Source organism: Podarcis melisellensis, assembly GCF_964234715.1.
Source record: "Podarcis melisellensis genome assembly, chromosome: 4".
Taxonomy (NCBI): domain Eukaryota; kingdom Metazoa; phylum Chordata; class Lepidosauria; order Squamata; family Lacertidae; genus Podarcis; species Podarcis melisellensis.
The window spans coordinates 47,430,339-47,449,863 of record NC_138531.1 but is presented as its reverse complement, the minus strand read 5'-3'; the positions used below and the strand labels follow the sequence as shown (position 1 = coordinate 47,449,863).

The 19,525-nt window shown below is 39.8% G+C and overlaps 1 protein-coding gene and 1 long non-coding RNA gene across 5 annotated transcripts in view; one reads left to right on the top strand and one right to left on the bottom strand.

Moving 5' to 3' along the window:
* Nucleotides 1–5,291: 5,291 nt before the first annotated feature.
* LOC309368713 lies at nt 5,292–9,144 on the bottom strand. Its single transcript, XR_014167890.1, has 2 exons — nt 8,737–9,144; nt 5,292–8,194 (listed from the first exon to the last, which is right to left on the bottom strand). It is a non-coding gene; the product is annotated as an uncharacterized lncRNA (long non-coding RNA).
* Nucleotides 9,145–9,204: 60 nt separating this feature from the next.
* MED14 (mediator complex subunit 14) overlaps nt 9,205–19,525 on the top strand; it is a 36,842-nt gene continuing 26,521 nt past the window's right edge. For 3 of the 4 annotated variants that reach the window (XM_081908944.1, XM_081908942.1, XM_081908941.1), the window contains exons 1-7: nt 9,206–9,570; nt 11,554–11,580; nt 14,954–15,059; nt 16,747–16,920; nt 17,801–17,930; nt 18,280–18,408; nt 18,732–18,839. In XM_081908944.1, coding sequence (XP_081765070.1) covers nt 9,389–9,570; nt 11,554–11,580; nt 14,954–15,059; nt 16,747–16,920; nt 17,801–17,930; nt 18,280–18,408; nt 18,732–18,839 — 856 coding nt within the window. In that variant the 5' untranslated portion in view covers nt 9,206–9,388. Of the gene's footprint in view, nt 9,571–11,553; nt 11,581–14,953; nt 15,060–16,746; nt 16,921–17,800; nt 17,931–18,279; nt 18,409–18,731; nt 18,840–19,525 lie in introns of all 4 variants that reach the window. The other variant, XM_081908943.1, reaches the window with a different exon arrangement.

Here is a 19,525-nt window from a genome sequence, read left to right as displayed (position 1 = left end):
GGTGGCCCGACACAATATATTGACATTGTTCTATGCCCAGTTCTAACAATGGCCTCCCCTAAAAAAAGCATGGGGGGTGACACAGTGCCTCAGCTCCCTGGAGCCAGCGCATATGTGTGTGTGTGTGTGTGTGTGTGAGAGAGAGAGAGAGGTTTATAGGTTATATGCAACTGAACAAATAATTTGAATAACCCAATGAATGAGTCAATCCATCCCACAACTGTGACATGTTCTCTACTTCCTCAAGGGGTGAACAGTTCAAGCGAAGCTTTAGTTTCCTTTGGAGAGAACACTCCTATAACAGGCAGCAATCCCACTTACTCTGCATCAGATTTCCAGTGAGAGCTATTGCACCCAAAGGTACTTTGTCCCCCCCCCCAAATCACAATTCCCTCCTCTTTCTCTCTCTCTCTCCACCCCACCCCCTTAATTCAACCTGCAAACTGGATCCAGACTGTTTCTGTTGAACGGGTGTCGCCTTCCCAAACTTTGATGACTGTTGCATTTCAAAGTTCCACTCTAAAAAAATCTTAATATTCTTTTATTTATTCTTTGGCCCCTTTTAAGGAACACTTTATGAAAAACCAAAGTGATAGATGCGTTAACAGCAAAAGTCAAATTCCTAACAATATACATAAAATTGCTACCCTCACGTATGAAAAGAAAAAAGGAGAATAGCAAATCCCTTTGGTATATAATATGTATGCTTTGAAAGGCATTTGGTTACCATAGTAATATGAATTATACAAATATCTCTTAGAGGTAAATTTGCTTTGTGGCAAGATATTATGCACTAGTCATTTAGTGGTGAATGTGATGGGTTCTTCCAACCTCAGGTTTTTTCAGTTCTGAAACAAGCAGTTCATATCTCAGTGCCAACTTCTATCAAATAAATTATATTTTACCTATTTGCTTTAACAATTTCCTTTTTAAACAATAAATAAATTACAATATTTCCCCACTGTGGCTGTATAGATGTTTGATGCAAATATAAACAAAAGAAATTGTCTAAATATCTTTTCATGCATCAGCATGTAAAATAACAATTTTTCCATGCTCTCCTAATTTTAATTTTATCACTAAAATGTATACATAGATGCTTGCAGAAAGAATTGGTCTGTGCTTGAAATGAACACTCTTTCAATTCAAATATTTATTAATTTTTAAGAACTCTTATTACTTAAAGTGTGTGAATTATAATGTTCTGTATTTACACCAAATGACGGATCATGTAGGGAAGGAAACAGTAGGAGGAAATCTGCAGTATTTACAAAAAAAAGAAAGAACAACTTTTACCAGTGCTTTTTTTCTGGGGGGGATGCAGGGTACACATACCCCTAAACATTTTGTGAATATAAGTTTCGCCTCATTGAGGGGCAGTATTTCAATATGAGTAGGAAAATGAGAGTACCCCTAAACATTTTTATATTTTTTTTAAGCAGTGACTTTTAAAAAATGATTACAAAAGGTTTGTAAAAGTGTCCATAGTTGACAAGCTCACTCTGGAGTTCAGAGTAAATGCGGGACATTTTGCTATTGTGTTGCAGCCATTTCAGTACAGAAGCTGCAATTCTATTCTATTTTGTTGGAATAAAGGTGTGTAAATGCTGCAAATTGAGGTGCCTAGAAGTCCACAATAGAATTACTGCAGGTATCTTTCAGACACTTGAATTATTTGTGCCCACAGGAAAAGAGCGGAAGAGAGTGTTGAGTGTGTGAGATGAATGAGTCACAAGAAAATCACTGGCTCTGTGAAACCTGAGCAAGTAAAAATGGTTGATAAAAAGCTGATCAGGTGGCAAATCACAGTTTAGATCTCAATTCCTTCATCTGTTGCAGAAAATATACTGCAGCAGAATGCGATTGTTGGCTCCATTTGTTGTCTACCTTATTCAGAGCCTTGTATGATTTAGCACCCAAAGGTAGCATTTTCAGTCGCTTCTAGAAATTTCTGCAAAAAATAGTGGTTTTTTTCTGTGGGGACACATACCCTTAAACATTTTGTGAATCTAGGTTTGGCTTCATTGAGGGGCAGTATTTCTATATGAGTAGGAAAATGAGAGTACCCCTAAACATTTTTTTAGAAAAAAAATCACTGAAAAAAGGTAAGTGATTAAAAGCAGCTCTTAATGTTGCTAAGTTTTGAACCCGACCACATACATGCCTGATTACCAGCCTGTGATCATCCTTATGAAAGGAAGGGGCATCTCTACAGATCTGGGTCTCCAACTGCAACCATGGTATAATATTGTTATCAATATAGGGGACGACCATTTTGCACACGTCCTTTGAACTCACAACAGTGAACACGGTCCAGGAGAGGCTCCTAATGGGGGTGGGGAAGGGAAGGCTTATGCGTGCTCTCCTGACTTGTGCAATGACACAGAAAGCAACCTCCACACAAATTGGGGGGTTGCCTGTATTTTAGATTACAATGCTTTTAGTTTATGCTTCACTTTCAGCAGTTTTGAATTAGATAAATGCTGTAAATAAGTGTATAAACGAGTTGCCTCCCCCCAACTGCAAATTGGAGAAAAAAGATTAAAAACCTGGTGCCTCACAAAATGCTAGGAACAGAAGTGTCAGTAAAATGCGAGTGTGAAGGAACCCAGAGCAGTCTTTAACCTGTAAAGTCAAGGACCTGAATATTCTAGGATATTCATGTTAAGAGAAATCTATTGGTTGCAGGGTGGGGAAGCAAAAATTAATTTCAGCATGGCTCTGCAACTTTGTGAGTATATTGCATTTGAAGGTGTTAAAAGCATTTCAAGTATATTATCTAAGTTATCTTTACATCAACACTGTAAAGTAGCCTCTAAATTAATGCTGTTTGGGTTGTTATCTTTTTAGGTAATCCAATGGTTCAAAAAATATACTTGTCAGTGTAGTGCCCCAAAAGGGGCATGAAAAAAGATGAAAACGTGTGCCTACAACAATCCTGGCATGTAGGCCACTGTTATCACAGACTGCAAACATTGCAGAGATCGCAAAGGCTGCTTAGCAGATAAGAGGAAGTGAACAAAGTCTGTGGCTGCAAATCAAGTGTTATGTCAGTTGCATTCTCTCTGTCACACTATCTCATACACACAGAGAGACATGTAGCGCCCTAACATGTGGAAACATGCAGCAGTATGCCACAGAAGAACACATGCAATAGCATATTATGCACAACAGCATGCCATGTGCATTTCATATGGAGCAGTACATAAAACAAACATACAGTATAGTGTATTTGGCAATGCATGCACCAGCACTTTCCCCACATTAGAAAGTTGCACATTTTATTTTTTAATAGGCAAAGGCTTCATAGGGAATTTGTGTCTTCTATATTTTGTTAGACTCTACCACCAGCCCCAATCAGCATGGAAAGGCATCAACAGCCGTAGCTCTTTCTATTACAACATCTCCATATTCACATCTCCTCTCTATAACCCAGTTAAGCCAATGTAATTCATTTATAAGACTAACATAGCAGAATCTGAAAACTGCCCTGTAATGCTCAGATAAAGGGCAGTATAGATATCATCATCAACAACTGCCTTCATTATTCACAGATAAGCATGCTTATTTGGCAATATGTTCTACTGAAATCAATGCATCTTAGGACCAAGTAAATGTGCCAAACAATTTATATCCAAGTGCATCGGCTTCTCTAGACTATGGGCTGGTCTAAGGGGGTGAATTTGGTCAGCAGCAGTTAAATCTTATCAGTTTCCTTTCTAACTTCGCCAAGGTCACAAGACAGAGTATTTACAGTACAATCCGCCTTCTGCTACTGGATATATCAGAATTACTCTCCTCTCCCTGGTGTTTCCCCCAATGCATACAGAATGGATTCTAGCATATAGCCTAACCCCCAGATCACCTTTGCAACTCACAGCGTCATAAATAACTCACAATCATTGCACTTACCCAAGACGAACCATTAAATATTTCACGCAAATACAGGCACTCCTCCTAGGACATAGACATTACTTCCAAAATACCTAGTTTATAACAACTATTATAGCACCTTCTTATGTGGTTAATTAGAAACATGTTCAAGATAGGAAGTTAAATCAAACTTACAGTGTGTAGGGACTTATACAATTTAAAGGGAAAATTCAGTAGTATTGTGCAGACTTCCTTATACAGTGGTACTCAGGTTAAGTACTTAATTTGTTCCGGAGGTCCGCTTTTAACCTGAAACTGTTCTTAACCTGAAGCACCACTTTAGCTAATGGGGCCTCCCGCTGCCGCTGCGCCACCGGAGCCCGATTTCTGTTCTTATCCTGAAGCAAAGTTTTTAACCTGAAGCACTTTTTCTGGGTTAACAGAGTGTGTAACCTGAAGTGTATGTAACCTGAAGCGTATGTAACCCGAGATACACTGTACTGCTATAATGTGTAGAACTGCTTATCACATGGGAACTCCTGATGGAGTGGATTGCTTCCATACCAATTAATGGGCTGATTTAGGCCAGTATAGGTGAAGATGGAGAGGCTTACAGTGCAGTAAGTTTGTTCCTCCAAGCTGTCTTTCAAGTCTTGTGAACCCCCTGAACTTTTATTCAGGGAATTTGTCATCTGTGCATGAGCAACAGATGTAGGAAATGTACATACTTCAGCTTAACCATGGCTTACAAATGGCCATAGCTTTTCAAATAAGAAAGAAATTGATTTGAGGGAAAGCACATCTATCATAAATATTTCTCAAGAAACTGCATTATGTTTATGGATTGTGGCTAATGTCATGTCTACTTGGCTTCAAACATCAGTGGTGAGAGTGCACTGGAGCTGGAATAAATGGTAATGTGTACACAATCAGAGTCAGTTTGTTCTGCTGGAAGTTGAATAAGATTTCTGGTCTCTTATCACCTTGTATAAGGTATGCTTCCTTCAAGATTTGGTGTTTTAAACATTGCCATTTTCTATTGTTGTCCTGTCACTTTGGGACAAAAGCTGTATGCATGGAGTAAATTTTGAAGTGTTCAGCACCTTGGTGAACTAGATTAAATGGTTGGACAGGTTGGCTTTCCATGCAGTTTTTTTCCTTGTTCTGTGGACAGTGGAACTATTTGTTCCATTGTTATTGTATTAAATAGATTACATATAAATTTAGTTCTATGTGGGCAATTGCTGTAGCATATTGTTTGGTGTGAATGTGGTTTCAGTTGAAGAAAGTTGGTTTAATTCAGATCTTTGCGAGTTTTATTCCTACTAACCTTTGTAGGACCCAGGCAGGTGGAGGTCATATTAGCACCTGCACCAGATGCTCCTGCAAGCACATAAACGCCCCACATCCTTAGGAGATTCTACATGAGAATCATTTTTGTTTATTACAGCATCACCATTTAGAAGTGGCCCCAAGTTTGGCAATGTGGCCTCTTCCGGAATGAACTAAGAAAAGCAGGATATTATTGTCTTTTTTTGTAAGAAGTTTTATTGACTTTCTGTGTAAAAAGGAGATTCTGTTCCGCAATCTACTCCTCACAAAGCCGAGCTCTTCCTTAATCTGGAAAACAAGGTTTTATAAGTAGTTTCTGATATTAACAATATGTGTCAATATGTGTTAGTCAGAGGCAGGAAGTATACCCCCAAAATGTTTATAGCACAATAAAAGTGTAGTTGTTTCTTAGGATCCAGCTCTTTCTCCTTGAATGAAACATTTTTGTTTGGGGGCTTTGGCATTATCTCAGCACTCAGACTACAATATTCTGTTTTTAACTATTCTGTCCTCCTCTGCAGGTCTTCATAAGCTTGGTAGCAATTGTTGGTTGGGCCATTAAAAAGTAATCCTGGAACATGAGTCACTTCTGTCAGCCCAGGCAGGAGCTGAAAACTGGTTTTGTCTGTAAAGATGGAGACCTGAAGTTTATGCTATGTAAAAATGGAAGAAGAAATCTATTATAGCCTGTATTTTACTCCCATATTCTCTGGTCAAAAACCACCTTGCAGCATGGTTAACTGCTCCTGCCACCACTGCCCCCATTCCATTATATGTAGACTGCCTATTGTAATGTTATCCTTCAGTCAGAACGTGCACGACTCTTTCTAGAATCTGGTGGAGGGAGTGTTTGAAATGATTGGATAAGAAGTATTATACTGTTTATATAGCACCAGCAGCTGCCAGCAAATGATAATGTTATTCTAGGGGGACATTTTCTTTTTCAAACTGCCATTTCAAATATAATTGCATCTGAATTTCTCAGTATTTTCAACAGGCACCAATAGGTAACTAATTTACTGCTAATGTAAAGAATGCTCTATTGTACATACAACAATCACTTAACAATTGACAAACCAATAGTTTGTGACAGCAAACTGAATATACTAGGAATAATACAGTCACTAATGGGCCCAAATTTGTGACATGTTATACTACATTTCTTTGATATTAAAATGTTTATAAATAATTCTAAATTGCATTGCACAAACTATGTAGGGAGACACTTTTAATAATAAATGATTGTTACAGTGGGAAGCATAAGGTTATCTCTCTCTCTCTCTAGATATAGATAGATATAATGGTATGTTGAACTAACACTTAGAATTGCTAGAAATATTTCTGACTTCTTGCATCCACAAATTTATATTAAACCTTTAATATAATTTTACAAATGAAGGTGGTACTGAGGTAGAAGTTTCTAAGTTCCCTTCTTGGCTTAAAACCATTAGCCAATCTTATATATTAATGTTGAATATTTTCTGTTTATATTATTTACTTACTTTTAAAAAGCAACTACAGGAATTAGTACAGGGTTGGGGAACCTGTGGTCCACCAGATATTGTTAGATTCCCTCTTTCCTGATCATTGGTCATGTTGGCTCGGTCTGATGGGAGCTGGAACCAAGAGTCTCAGTATAGGGAGTGGGGTTGAATGCTGAGGAAAAGTGGGAGGAGATCAGAGAACTGGAGGATGCCAGCCTGTAAGAAGGTTCTAGTGGGCAGGGGATAGGAATCTAGGACCCCAGGAGGAGTCTGAACTTAGGGTCCTAGGGCTTAGGACATAGAACTCTGGATCCAAGGGAAAGAACAAGTGGATTGTCAGAAGAACAGCCCACCTGTGTCATTGGATACCCTAAACATAGTGTGACCACCTGTTGAGGTATCTCAGGGACCTTTCTCTGTTAGTGAAGAGTTTGTCACCAATCTGAAATAGGGCTGTTGTTTTGTGACCTAACTGAAACTGTCAATTAATATGATGATGATAAATATTTTACTAGTGGTTGGTTTTGTTTTAAACTGTATTGCTTTTGCCATTGTAACACATCCTGGGAACGGCGGATAAGAAATCTAATACATATAATAATACTGCAGATGAAAAAACTAAGATTTAAAACATGTACTTGGATCCAGTTTTTGAAGGATTACCAGTTCCCAAATGAACCTGCCCGATTGTTACAGTACTTTCAGAAGCCCTTTTCTGTGTACCCCCTGCCACCTGAGCTGAGGTGGCAGGAGAAAGCAGCTACTCAGTGGTATTGCCTCAGTGTGGAATGCTTTATGCTGGCCCACTGCCCTGGTACCAAGTTTGATGAGGCTGGATAATGAGCTGCCTAAGGCAACTTCCGAACTCCATGGCTGATGAGAGATTTCCATTTCACGCTTGCTATTACACCACACCAACTCACTACAAGCAATTCTAAATCACATTCCACAACAAAAAAATACTATGGAAAGTGTTAATTTATGAAAATATTTCTGCTTTTGAAGGGGTCTAGTTGTTACTGCAAGATGACATGGCTTGTTTTATGCTGGAACAAGCCCATTAAAAAGCTAGAAATACTCAGGAGTAAAATGGAAGTGATCAGCTGGAACCTGGCAATCTAAACAGTACCAGTATATATGGTTTTCCCCCGACAAAGCGTCTTTAACTATTGCATGATTTGCAGGAGCGGCTTCTCTTCCTGTCAGCATGAAGAATTTCAGCCTGTTCTGAAAGCTGTTGAAGGTACAAGAACTGTCAGGAGAAAAAAAAGGAGGAGCCGCAACCTCTTCTTGAGCCAGGAATTCGCGCAGCACAGCCCGCTTTAGGCCTCTTGTGACTCTGCGGCGCCTCCCTCTCTGGCGAGGGCTTCACACAGACGAAGGCCGGTAACGCCAGGCCGCCCCATTGCTTTCCATAGAGCCTATACTATCGAGATTGAAGAGTAAAGTCGTAATTCAGATGCCCGAAGAAGGAAGTTCCGGTTCCTGTTGGCGCTGTTTTCTCCCTGGAGAGGAAATGAGAGTTGCCAAAAGAAAATTAGAGTTTCTTCCGTCTCGTAAAATAGTAATAATAATAATAATAATAATAATAATAATAATAATAATAATAATAGCAAAAACGGGAGCTTATGTTCTTGCTACTCAAGTTTCATTTCGGGTGGGAAATGAAGTCGTAGAAGCCATAGTTTTAAGCATAAAGCAGTGTCATTATTTTCATTATTACTCAGAAGCTCCATAAAATTTAATGGGGCTTCATCCCAATTTAGTGGATAAGGAATTGCAGCTAAATGCACAATGCATCTCCGTGCAAGTCAAGGCTTCCTTGTGCAGCAGTGCTGGGTGTGCGCTGGGTGATAGATCGGTTTAGTTAATGTTTATAACTCGCTTTTCCTATTAAGATAATAGCGAAAGTCGCCTACATTAAAATAACTCAGTATGACGCAACATAAAAATAAAATGGCACGTTTAATTATTTGTTTAAACGGGCGACGATTTAAATCAATTTAATTGAACTGTAACTCGAGAGTGTTTTGCATGGGATGGATACCATTTCTGAATGGAAAACGTAAAACGACCTCAGTCCATCTTCAGTCTGCAATAAAGATCTGCGCTTACAGGGCTATTGCTAAGCAACTTTCGGGCACGGCAGGCACCTCCCACTTGGGCTTGGTAGAAAGTTAGAAAGATGAAATGTACTGTATTTCTACGCCGCCTTTCATTGAAATGAACGCTACTACCGTTGGCTTCTTAATGGACAAACGGCTGCCCAAACGCAGCTACATTAAAACTTGGGCTTCCGCCAGCGCTTCCTGTGAGCGGTTCTTTCTGACTTCCTCCCTGGGAGGCTAAAATCGAGCCCAGAGTGAACCCGGAAACTTGGAACCTTTTGTCAGTCTAATAATGGGTGACTAGAAAGGCTTCTTGCAGAGACGGGGGGAAGTCTATGATCCCGTGCAGGCTACCGGAAGAGGTTTCTTTCCGGTCCGTCGCTGTCCTGGGATTGCTTCCGGTGCGGTGTCCGCCCCCAGCAATGGTGGCGGCAGCCCCAACAGCGGCGGCGCTCGGCGGCCGAAGAGGCGCGTTGTGATCGAGGCTGCTTCTGGTTGCTCGCGAGGGAGAGCCGAGCCGGGCGAGGAAAGGACGCCGAAGACCCGCTCTTGTCGGCCGGCCGGCTTGTTTCGCTTTCCGCCGAGGCAACGATGGCGCCGGTGCAACTGGAAAGCCACCAGCTGGTCCCGGCGGGTGGAGGGCCCACCTCGGCCCCAGCTCCGCAGCCTCCGGGAACGGCGGCGGCGGCGGCCAGCGCCGGCTTCCGACTCAGCACCCTCATCGATTTCCTGCTGCATCGCACTTACGCGGAGCTCACCGTTCTGGCCGACCTGTGAGTGCTCGGGAGCCCCTTGCCCACATACCTGCCTTGCCCACTTGCCTCCCCTCGCGAGGCTGTTCACTCTCCGACGGACCCGTGTTAGGCGACCTTGGCTTATGGAACGCCTCTTACCCATTCGCCCAGGAGGTCCTCCTCCTTTGTGGCTTGTTCTACGTGATGGAGAAGGAGGGTGGTGGTTTGGGGAAGCCTGATCTTCTGGTTCAGTTAGAATCTTCAGACTCTCTTCGCACGCTGTGACTCTTAGGTGACCTGTCTAAGAGTCATATGTACACCCCCAAAATGTAAAGGGTGAATAGAGTTAAACAATCGTTCAAAAACTTGAGTGTTATACATACAAGTGCATTTGTTAAAGAGCTGGAATTGATTCCTGGTTGAGTTTATGTTTGCTGGCAAACCTAATAAGGCATCAAGAAGATAAGGGCTAAGTCTTAAACTAAAAATTGTGTCTGCTTGGTTGGAAATACTGAATTAAAAAATTCCTTCCAGTAGCACCTTAGAGACTAAGTTTGTTATTGATATGAGCTTTCGTGTGCATGCACACTAGGGTGTAAGTGACAAGGGTGCTGTGCTCCCAGTTGGATACTGTATTTTAGTTTGAAGGGTAGCCTCCTTTCACTGTAAGTCATCTGGATGGTACAGACAATTTTGGTCCAGTGCAAGCTGTTTTTGTGTAGACTATTGAGGGACAGGTACCATTGGAAGCATCCTATGTATCTAGATTGCAGCAAGGCCTTTGCTGTCTTTGTATTAAACAGGTTTTTAAAAAGAAATTGTATTTATACTTTTCATGAAGTTTCTACAATCTCCTGTCACATAGCTGGAACTTCTGTGGTTGCTTTATTGTGGCCTTTTAAAATCCCTTCCCATTGTTGCTACATCTTTGCAACAAGCTATTCATGGAACCATAGAATTGTAGAGTTAGAAGGGACCCCACGGGTCTTCTAGGCCAACCCCCTGCAAGGCTGGAATCTCAAATATTGTAAATGATGGACAAAGCAGCAGACCCTCTGTGTGGCCTCTGGAGTATTTCTTGTAAGTAACAGCCCAGGTAATGAATAGAAGGTTGGTTGGATGAGATTTTTAAATAATAGATAAATAGCCTTATTGAAGTTAATAGCTTTAATATATTCACATCAACTATTTATTTAGTCTCTTTCAGGAATATGCTCAATTAGGTTGTTGGCTGTGAAAGTCAGGATAAACCAATTCCTTTTTTTTTACATATGCATCCACCTATAAATTAGACCTATAGTCATATCTGCAAATCATTTCAAACTTATTTGCAGTTTAGTTAAACTGCATTACTTTAAATGGGGCTAAATGGGTTCAAAATATGTTTACTCCACCTTAACTCATTTGTGATTCATAGCACTAGCAATATAGGGCCCTCTACAAAAATATATTTCAATCTACTTTAAGTGTGACATTGTTATCTTTTTTCTGTTAATGCTTTTGTGGAAATATAACAGACCCTTTTATTTACCTTAAGGTGGTGTGGATAAATGCTTCCAGAATTAAAAAAAAAGTCAGTGTTGTAACTCAGCTTGTTTAAGCATCACAATAATACAGTGCTGTTAGTAATAGTAAAGACACAGGACATGGAGATCTGAAATTGAATGACTGCAAGTTCACACTTTATGATGTCAGTCACTTGTATTTGCACTGGTGTTGGAAAAACTTTTGGGGAAATCATCATCTGTTTTCAGTTATTTGGACACATGGTAGACATTTGTTTATTATCTATGTGAAGAAGTTTGCAGTCACACACTGTAGGTATCTGCCTAAGATTTAAATGTACACCCCAAAATGTAAAATGTGAATGAGTTACAAGATTGTTTAAAAACTTGAGAATTGTACAATAACTATTGTCAGAGAGCTGAAATTAACTCATGCTTCCTGTTTAATGTTTTTGTAGTATTTGTCAAAACATAATAATTGATCTTTTTTTACCACTCCAACTCCCCTTCCCAACAGATTACCAAGAAAAACAGATATGGAAAGGTGAGTAATGACAATTGAGGAGGATTTGTACTGAATTTTAATGAAATTTAGGTATTGAATCACTGGGTCAAATATTTCCTTTCTTTAACTTTACCTGAGTTAAAAAAGAATAATATAGTGCTTCAGTTTTATTAAGTGCCTAGTTTGAAATTCAAAACATTTTGGGATGATTTACATGTAATGACAACCATGATTTGATGCTATAAGAATGAGTTTTGTGGTTTTATTTCCCACTCCTGCCCAGCACTCTAGCTGGATGAATTTCCTCTGTAGTACAGATCCAAATTTGCCTATGCATTCAAATCAGAAAACTATGGTTTGTGCTTTCCTCTAGATCAGGATTATTGGATTATGAAATGCCATATGAGACTTCACACTACAGCAGAGAAAAAGTCTATGCCAATAAAGGATTAACATTTGTGTAATGTGGGTTTTAAAAAAAATCCTATGTAACATTAGGGTAATTTGCACTGTAAAGTTTTCTGATGCCCTAGAAAGTTATCTAATTTAGCAGCATCATTATTTTTTGTTACTTTTATTTAGTAAACAAAGGTAAAAACTTTGAAACTGCCAAGCTTGCCCAATAATGTATTTGCAATTGGCAGCCATTAATTTTTACTGGAATTGTAGAGTTGGAAGGGACCACGAGGGTAATCTTGTCCAACCCTCTGTCCAACTTTTGCCCAGTGTGGGGCTCAAACCCATGACCCTGAAATTAAGAATATCATGCTCTACCGACTGAGCTATCCCAGCTTGTGGGGTGGACATTTTTCCTTATCATTGAATATCTGGAAGATCCGTACAATAATAGAACCATTTGCTTGGTAGCAAATTGGGAGTCAGGTTTTCAAATAGAGAACCCATAAGTTTTATCCACTTCAGATAGAGTTAGCAATTGATAGGAGACAGACTTGTTTGAATATGGGTGGAATTACGGCCTCATGAAGACCCTGCTTCAGAATAATGCTGTGAAACCGTGGGATTGCAAACCATGGTTGGTATTAACTGTATATCAATGATATATCTGCACAGAGTATGGTTAGGAAAATTAATCCACCTTTCCAGCCTCTCCTTATAAGGTAAGAAATAGGTATTACTGGTGTCCCATTATAAACATCAGCTGAGGGCAGAACTAACTTTGCCAAACTAAACCATAATCCCTTGTATGTCTGACATGTTAACCATAGTTAAGTTTAGGTCAGCATTGGGTCATGCAGCTCTCTGTGCCCATGTTCACTTGCATTCTTTGAGGATTTCTTCTAAAACTGAGCTTTGCAATGCATAGATCTTTATCACACAGTTAAACCCTGTAGCAGTGTTTTGGCATTTGCCTGAAGGTGTAAAAGGTTAAATTGGGGCAGGACACAAAGTTGTCCCTTCAGAATCTCCAGGCTGTCACTGCTGATACTTGTCAATGACTGTAACTCAGCTCTGAAGAGTTTTTCCTGCTTTTTTTAGTGTGGCTGCTTTAGGGAATGTTTTAATTAACTAGCGTGCTGTCCTTCATTGAAAATGAACGCTTGCAGCAGTGTTCTGGTAAAACTGACTAGCAAGTGAGTCCATAAATCTCCTGCATGTACTATTTTATTTGAGAAAATTAGTTAATTAGCCTCCGGTGGTTGTTGTTGTTGTTGTTGTTGTTGCTTTTAAAGCTTAGCAATCTATAATCAATAAAATTAGATAGATCAAACATTACAAAAGCAGTGTCAACAAAATGGAAGGCAACTGCACACAATTAAACTACTTAAAAGACAATAGAGAAGAGGGTAAAAATAATTTATTTTCTACTAAGATACCAGTATTGAAGTGGTCTGTGAGACCTCTTGAGAAGCTGGTTCAAGAGCCTTGCTGTAAGCCCCATGCACGAGAAGACCAAGAATAGTGGTTGTTGCATAGGACACTGTCCAGAGGGGCAGACAAAGCAAGCATTTCTCTTGGAGGATCATGCCACCAATAACTGTTAGTCATTATGGCTATATAATAATCCTGCTTGTGGGCTTCCCATAGGCTCTGGTTGGTCGCTGTGAATGGCAGGCTGAATCTGATAGGCCATTGGTCGCAACAGGGCTCTTAGGTTCACAAGTTCAATCATGAGTTTGACATGCTTCTTGCAGCCAAAACCTACTTCTTCTTTTTTTTGCATACTAAATAATGACCTTTCCTGAAACTCTACAAATCAAAGCCAGCAGAAAGCCAGCAGTTTAGATGTCATGTACAAGACATAAAACTTAGAAAGCAGACTATTAATATTTAAAACTTACAGTGTCATGTTGCACATTTATATTGGACAATAAGTGGGCTAAACTAAAAAATATATACTAGTAATATGTAGCATCTGTATGCAACTAACTATGGGGCTAGTGCCAATAACTAGCCCCATATGATGGCTTTATTACTGAGCGTGTAATACCCAGTTGGATCGCATGCAAAACAGATAATTGCTTTGGAAATAGTTGGATAATCTGAGAGTTCCTTCAACAAAGTTGAGCATATATACATGAGACGGTCACGTTAAAATCATTTTGGAGCTTCCTGCATTTTTAAACCTATATATAGGAACAGATCCCCAAAGTGCTCCTGTTTATCAGTAAAGAGAGCATTAGCATTTTGTTACTATGGGGCATAGAAATCTTTCTTTCGCGGCCTCACACTAACTGCAGCTGTACATGTATTTAAGACAGTTTAGGGTGCAGCTCTAAAGCAGGCTAAAATTTGGTTGAGGGACATTTGGATTCAGTGTACGTTCTTCTCTGTCAGAGAAGGAGGCCTATCAGCAGAATAGCACTTAACACTGCTGGAGGCCTCCAGAACGGCTGCAGGGAGCTCCATGAGTCTAGCTGTACTACCAGCAGTGAGCAAGGGAAACACGGCATGTTGGGGGCAGTAGAATCATAAATGCCCCTGTTCCCTTGAAACCCCCTTTCCCCCCTAAATAAAATGGAGCCCTAGCTATGCCAGCATTGGCATAATGAGGTGCAGTGTGCTGCATTGTGAGGTGGGAGCAGGGGGAAGTAAAGTCCCCACCCCCAAAAAAGGAAAGGAAAGGAAAGGAAGAAAATCATAGAGCACCAGCACAGAAGTACAATAAATCAATCAATTAAAAGATTGGAAGCGGTAATAAAATAAAGTAAGGGGGTTGTGTGCATGTGAGAGTGTGTATAAGAATGTGCAGGCAGCCCCTGGAGGGTTCACCAAGAGTGAATGCAGACTTTTGGCCAAAAGGAGTTATCTAATGTGTCCGATTGCAGTGTTAGTCTAGTATCTCATTCTGCATCTGGAATAATTATTGGCGTATCTGATTCCCCCTTTCATGTGCTGCTTTTTTCAAAATAATTGAACTACAGATTTTCTAATGCAATTTGCTTCTTTACAGAAAAATAGAAATAGTGCAGTTTGCAAGTCGCACACGGCAGCTGTTTGTCCGATTGTTAGCCTTGGTGAAATGGGCAAATAACGCTGGAAAGGTGGAAAAATGTGCGGTAAGTTTGATACTATTCATTAGCTCTCAGCTGAAATTTACAGAGGCAAGGGATGGCTTCTGTACTTCACCCAGCTGAGAAAATTGAGAAAATGGGTCATTCATTCATTCAGCCTTTATTGGCATCATTTAGACAATAAAATCATAAAAGCGGAGGAGGAACCATCCATAAAGCATGAGAGAATAGTTATTGACATTCCACAGGTTCAAATATAGTGGTCATAAATTTCAAAAATATTTTTAGTAAAAAAGTTATGATTTCATTTTTTTTAAGATGCAGTGAATGATTGTTTCTTGGAAAACTTGCCTACAGCTGGGTGGACTAGAAACATCTGAAAAATAGCAAAATCTTCTGTTTTCAGAATGTAGTTCTGCAGTTAGTTACAAACTAATGTAGAATAACAAATGACAGCTAAACAAAATTTTTTATCTTGATGTAGATTTATATTAAATGTTGACATGCCCCCATTATTGAGAAATGTTTCAATATGGTGCATGTAATACTAGTGGCATCATATTTGCAGAAATTGTTCCTGTCGAAGATCCTGGCTTAATTTTATGTACCATTTAATATGTTACTGTAACAATAAAGAGAAATAAGTAATTTAAAGTGAATACATGCTCCTAAGTGACATTTGGAGCTCTGCTATGATTTCTTAGGCTTTTCTAGTTTTAGGTTATCAGTTTATATATTGTGCAAAGATTTTGTCCTGGTCAGGCTTTTCTTCCTGACCTCATCTTCTCTCTAGCCTTCTGCCTGGTTTCATACTTTGCCCCCACCCTACTTCTTCTCCCAACACCTTGCCCAGCTGAGCTGTCACTGGCTCTTAGTAATCAGAAAGCACTTCATGTAGGAAAACTGAATTTTTGCCAGTAGTTAGTCTGTTTCCTTTGGACACAGGTCAGGGTGGTCCCAGTGTTACATTTCCTGTCATTCTGACTGTCTTGAACAGTGGGTTTGTTATCTTTCCCACTGTATGACACTGCTGTATGTATTTCTTGGATAAATCAGTCTACAGTGGTACCTCTGGTTGCGCATAGAATCCGTTCCGGAGCTCCGGTCTGATCCCTAGGAATTTGCAACTGGAAGTGCCGCTTCTGCGAATACATGCAGTGTGGTAGAGCACTTCTGCGCGTAGAGCGCTTTTGTGTGTGTGCGTGTGGCGAAACCCTAAAAAATACTTCCGGGTTTGGCACGTTCACATCCTGAAGGGTACGCACCAGAGGTGTGCGTATCCACAGGTACCACTGTATATGTATAAGGGTGTTCTTTAGGCCATATAACAAGAGCACCACACACATGCTGATCTATTGGGTATGTGTTCTTTTTTTCTTTTTGGTCTTCTCTTCCTTTGGGTTTCTTGTAGGGTACTTCCAGAGCTATAATTTCCAAATTGCCTCTTAAAGGCATGCTCTTGTCCTTCTTTGAAAGGGTCTATAGTATGATAATATTTTGAAAAGTTTACCTTTTATTATTGATTATATTTGTTTACTGCCCTTCATTTGAAGATCTCAGGGCAGTTCACATCCCAATTTATTTCACAGATCAGCTGCAATGTTTATTCCACCAAAGACTTTGACATTTTGAACAGGAGGTATATAGTTGGCTTTTGTGGAGGAGTTTAGATGTGGGTAAATAATTTTAAATGAATTTATATTAATATTATATATATATATATATATTACAGATGATATCAAGCTTTCTTGATCAACAAGCTATTCTGTTCGTGGACACTGCTGATCGTTTAGCATCACTAGCCAGAGATGCTTTGGTCCATGCTCGTCTGCCCAGCTTTGCTATTCCATATGCTATTGACGTACTGACAACTGGGTCATATCCACGGCTGCCAACATGTATACGGGTAAATTGCTGTATAATGTAAAAACAACCAAAGACTTAGACCTCTGTCCCAGTTTGCTTTCAGCAGGAGCTTTTTCCTCACAGCCTTGTTGCATTGGATAAAAGGCTTATGTTTGAGATAACTGATGCCAAATTCTTCTGATTGGCTTAAGACACCTTAGTTGGCTGAATCATCACCAAATAAGATTCTTTTAATCATTGGTGTATTTCAAAAAAAAACTTTTTATTTTGAACTTTTTAGAGTCACAATTAAAAAATATGGCCCTTGCCCCACTGCTCACTGTTTAAAGGCTAAAATTAGCAGGCTTCTTTGGTACAGATAATAGATATATTTAAGACACTGTTTGTTTGTTTGCTTGTTTGTTTGTTTGTTTGTTTGTTGTTTGTTTTATCCCTGTAAACAGGGCTTGGTTCCAAGTAAGTAAGCAAGCAAGGGCCATCAGTTTTCCATGATGTGGTTTATTTCATGTCTCCTTTTCTGGGTTTTGATTTGCTGTGTTAAGTTACCCATTATGAGAGCCCCTCTTTCCCCCACTATCTAGTCCTTTTCTGTCAGTGGCTCAACACATTTCCACTATTGTTTATTTTAACAACAGCAAAGGCCAAACTACCTTGTGTGTTGCACTGTGAAGGCCACAAAATTTGTACCTTCAATTATAAAAGCAGATGATATTTTGTGAGACTCAACTTTTAAAAGAAAAAAGTAAAAAATAATAATCCATGAAACCGTAGTAAGTCCTTTGCATGAGCCCAGGCCGTTGTGGATCTATAAAATGGATGATGAGGTTTGTCCTTGCAGTTTATTCATGTTTACAAAATGGTTACATGAATTCGGGATAACTTAAATTAGTATGTAAAAATGCACATTTGTAACTTTACAGGACAAAATAATTCCTCCTGATCCAATAACAAAAGTTGAGAAACAAACAACGCTCCATCAGTTAAACCAGATTCTTCGCCACCGACTGGTGACAACAGATCTTCCTCCACAGCTGGCAAATCTTACAGTTGGTAAGCCATTGCACTGATCCCTTCACTCCTTTAGTTCATAGAATTTTAGAGCTGGAAGGGACCCAAGGGTCATCTAGTCCAACCCTCTGCAATGCAGGAATCTCAGCTAAAGCATCCATGACAGATGGATTACTCTCAGCTAATTAAAATGTATAATAAAGATTTATTGAGAGTAACTTAAAAGGAATGGCTGAAACTCAAAACTACCAGAAAGAGGAGTCATTACTGCTAGAGGAAAGGGAATCTTTTCCATATCCCCCCCCCCTCGTTGTTGTTTTTTAAAATAAACAAACCGGAGTTTTATTTTGCTTATGCTTTGCTTTTCACTACGTATGGTTTCTGTTTCTAGCTAATGGCCGTGTGAAGTTTCGTGTTGAAGGTGAATTTGAGGCTACTTTGACAGTGATGGGAGATGATCCTGATGTCCCATGGCGTCTTCTCAAACTGGAAATTCTGGTTGAAGACAAAGAGACTGGAGGTAATGCCCACAGACATTATGATAGATCTAATGCTTATGACTTGGGGCACTCACCTAAACTCCATTAACCTCTTCTATTAAAGCAAATTGAGCTGTTTTCGACCATGCCATCTTAAATGTTGATGGTGTCCGCTCTTCAGCATGTTACTCTGTATCCCCAGCTGCGTGTTCTCAAACTGCATCAGAAGCCACTCTCCAAGCATTAATACTTTATACTTTCCACTATCGTTTGAGGCTTTTAATAAACCTTTTAAGTAGTGTTACATCATCTTAAAGATTCATAAAAAACACAAAAGATTCATTTTCTTTTCTTTTAATGGAAGATGGTCGAGCTTTAGTTCACAGTATGCAGATCAGCTTCATCCATCAGTTGGTCCAGTCCCGGCTCTTTGCTGATGAGAAACCTCTGCAGGACATGTACAACTGCCTACGTATCCTTTTCAATGACTTTTTGTGAACCCATAGAACTATCTCCCAATCTGAGATGTGAAATGCAGGGTAGGTATATATTTAGATGGTAAGGATTGTTTGGGTAGTTGACTCAGTAGATTGTAGATGTACTTATGTGTTGGAAAAACACCCTGGGGGTGCCTGCAAGCCTCCAGAAATCTGAGCGTCCTCCGGTATGCGCAGCTCTGAAAAAGACATCTCCCTTCTCTTCCAGTGCGCTTCTAGCGACATACATCATAATGATATATGCACACTAAGCTTCTGGCACAACACAGCAAGAAGCGTGAGACATAGTAGAGCTAATCTACTATTTATTTACACACTATGTACAGACAAAAACATAATGGCGTCTGTTCTCTCCAGCTCCGAGAGAACAAAACAGAAAAAAAATGAAAGCGAAAGTACAGTGTAATAGTACCCGCAGCGGAAGAGATAAGACTTGTCTTCCTTTCCCAGACTCGTCCCAGACAGGCATGTGATTTACAACAATCTCATCTGCAGCATCGGAGGAGTGAAATTGCTAACATGAAGCTGCAGCTGTTCCTTAGGCCCTGATCTGCTACTGCTTGTTAGTCTCTTTCTCCCTCTTTTTCCTCACACAGAAGGATCTGGAACACCTTCAGTTAGAGCAGGGCCATAAATGAGTTACAAAACACAATGACAGCTG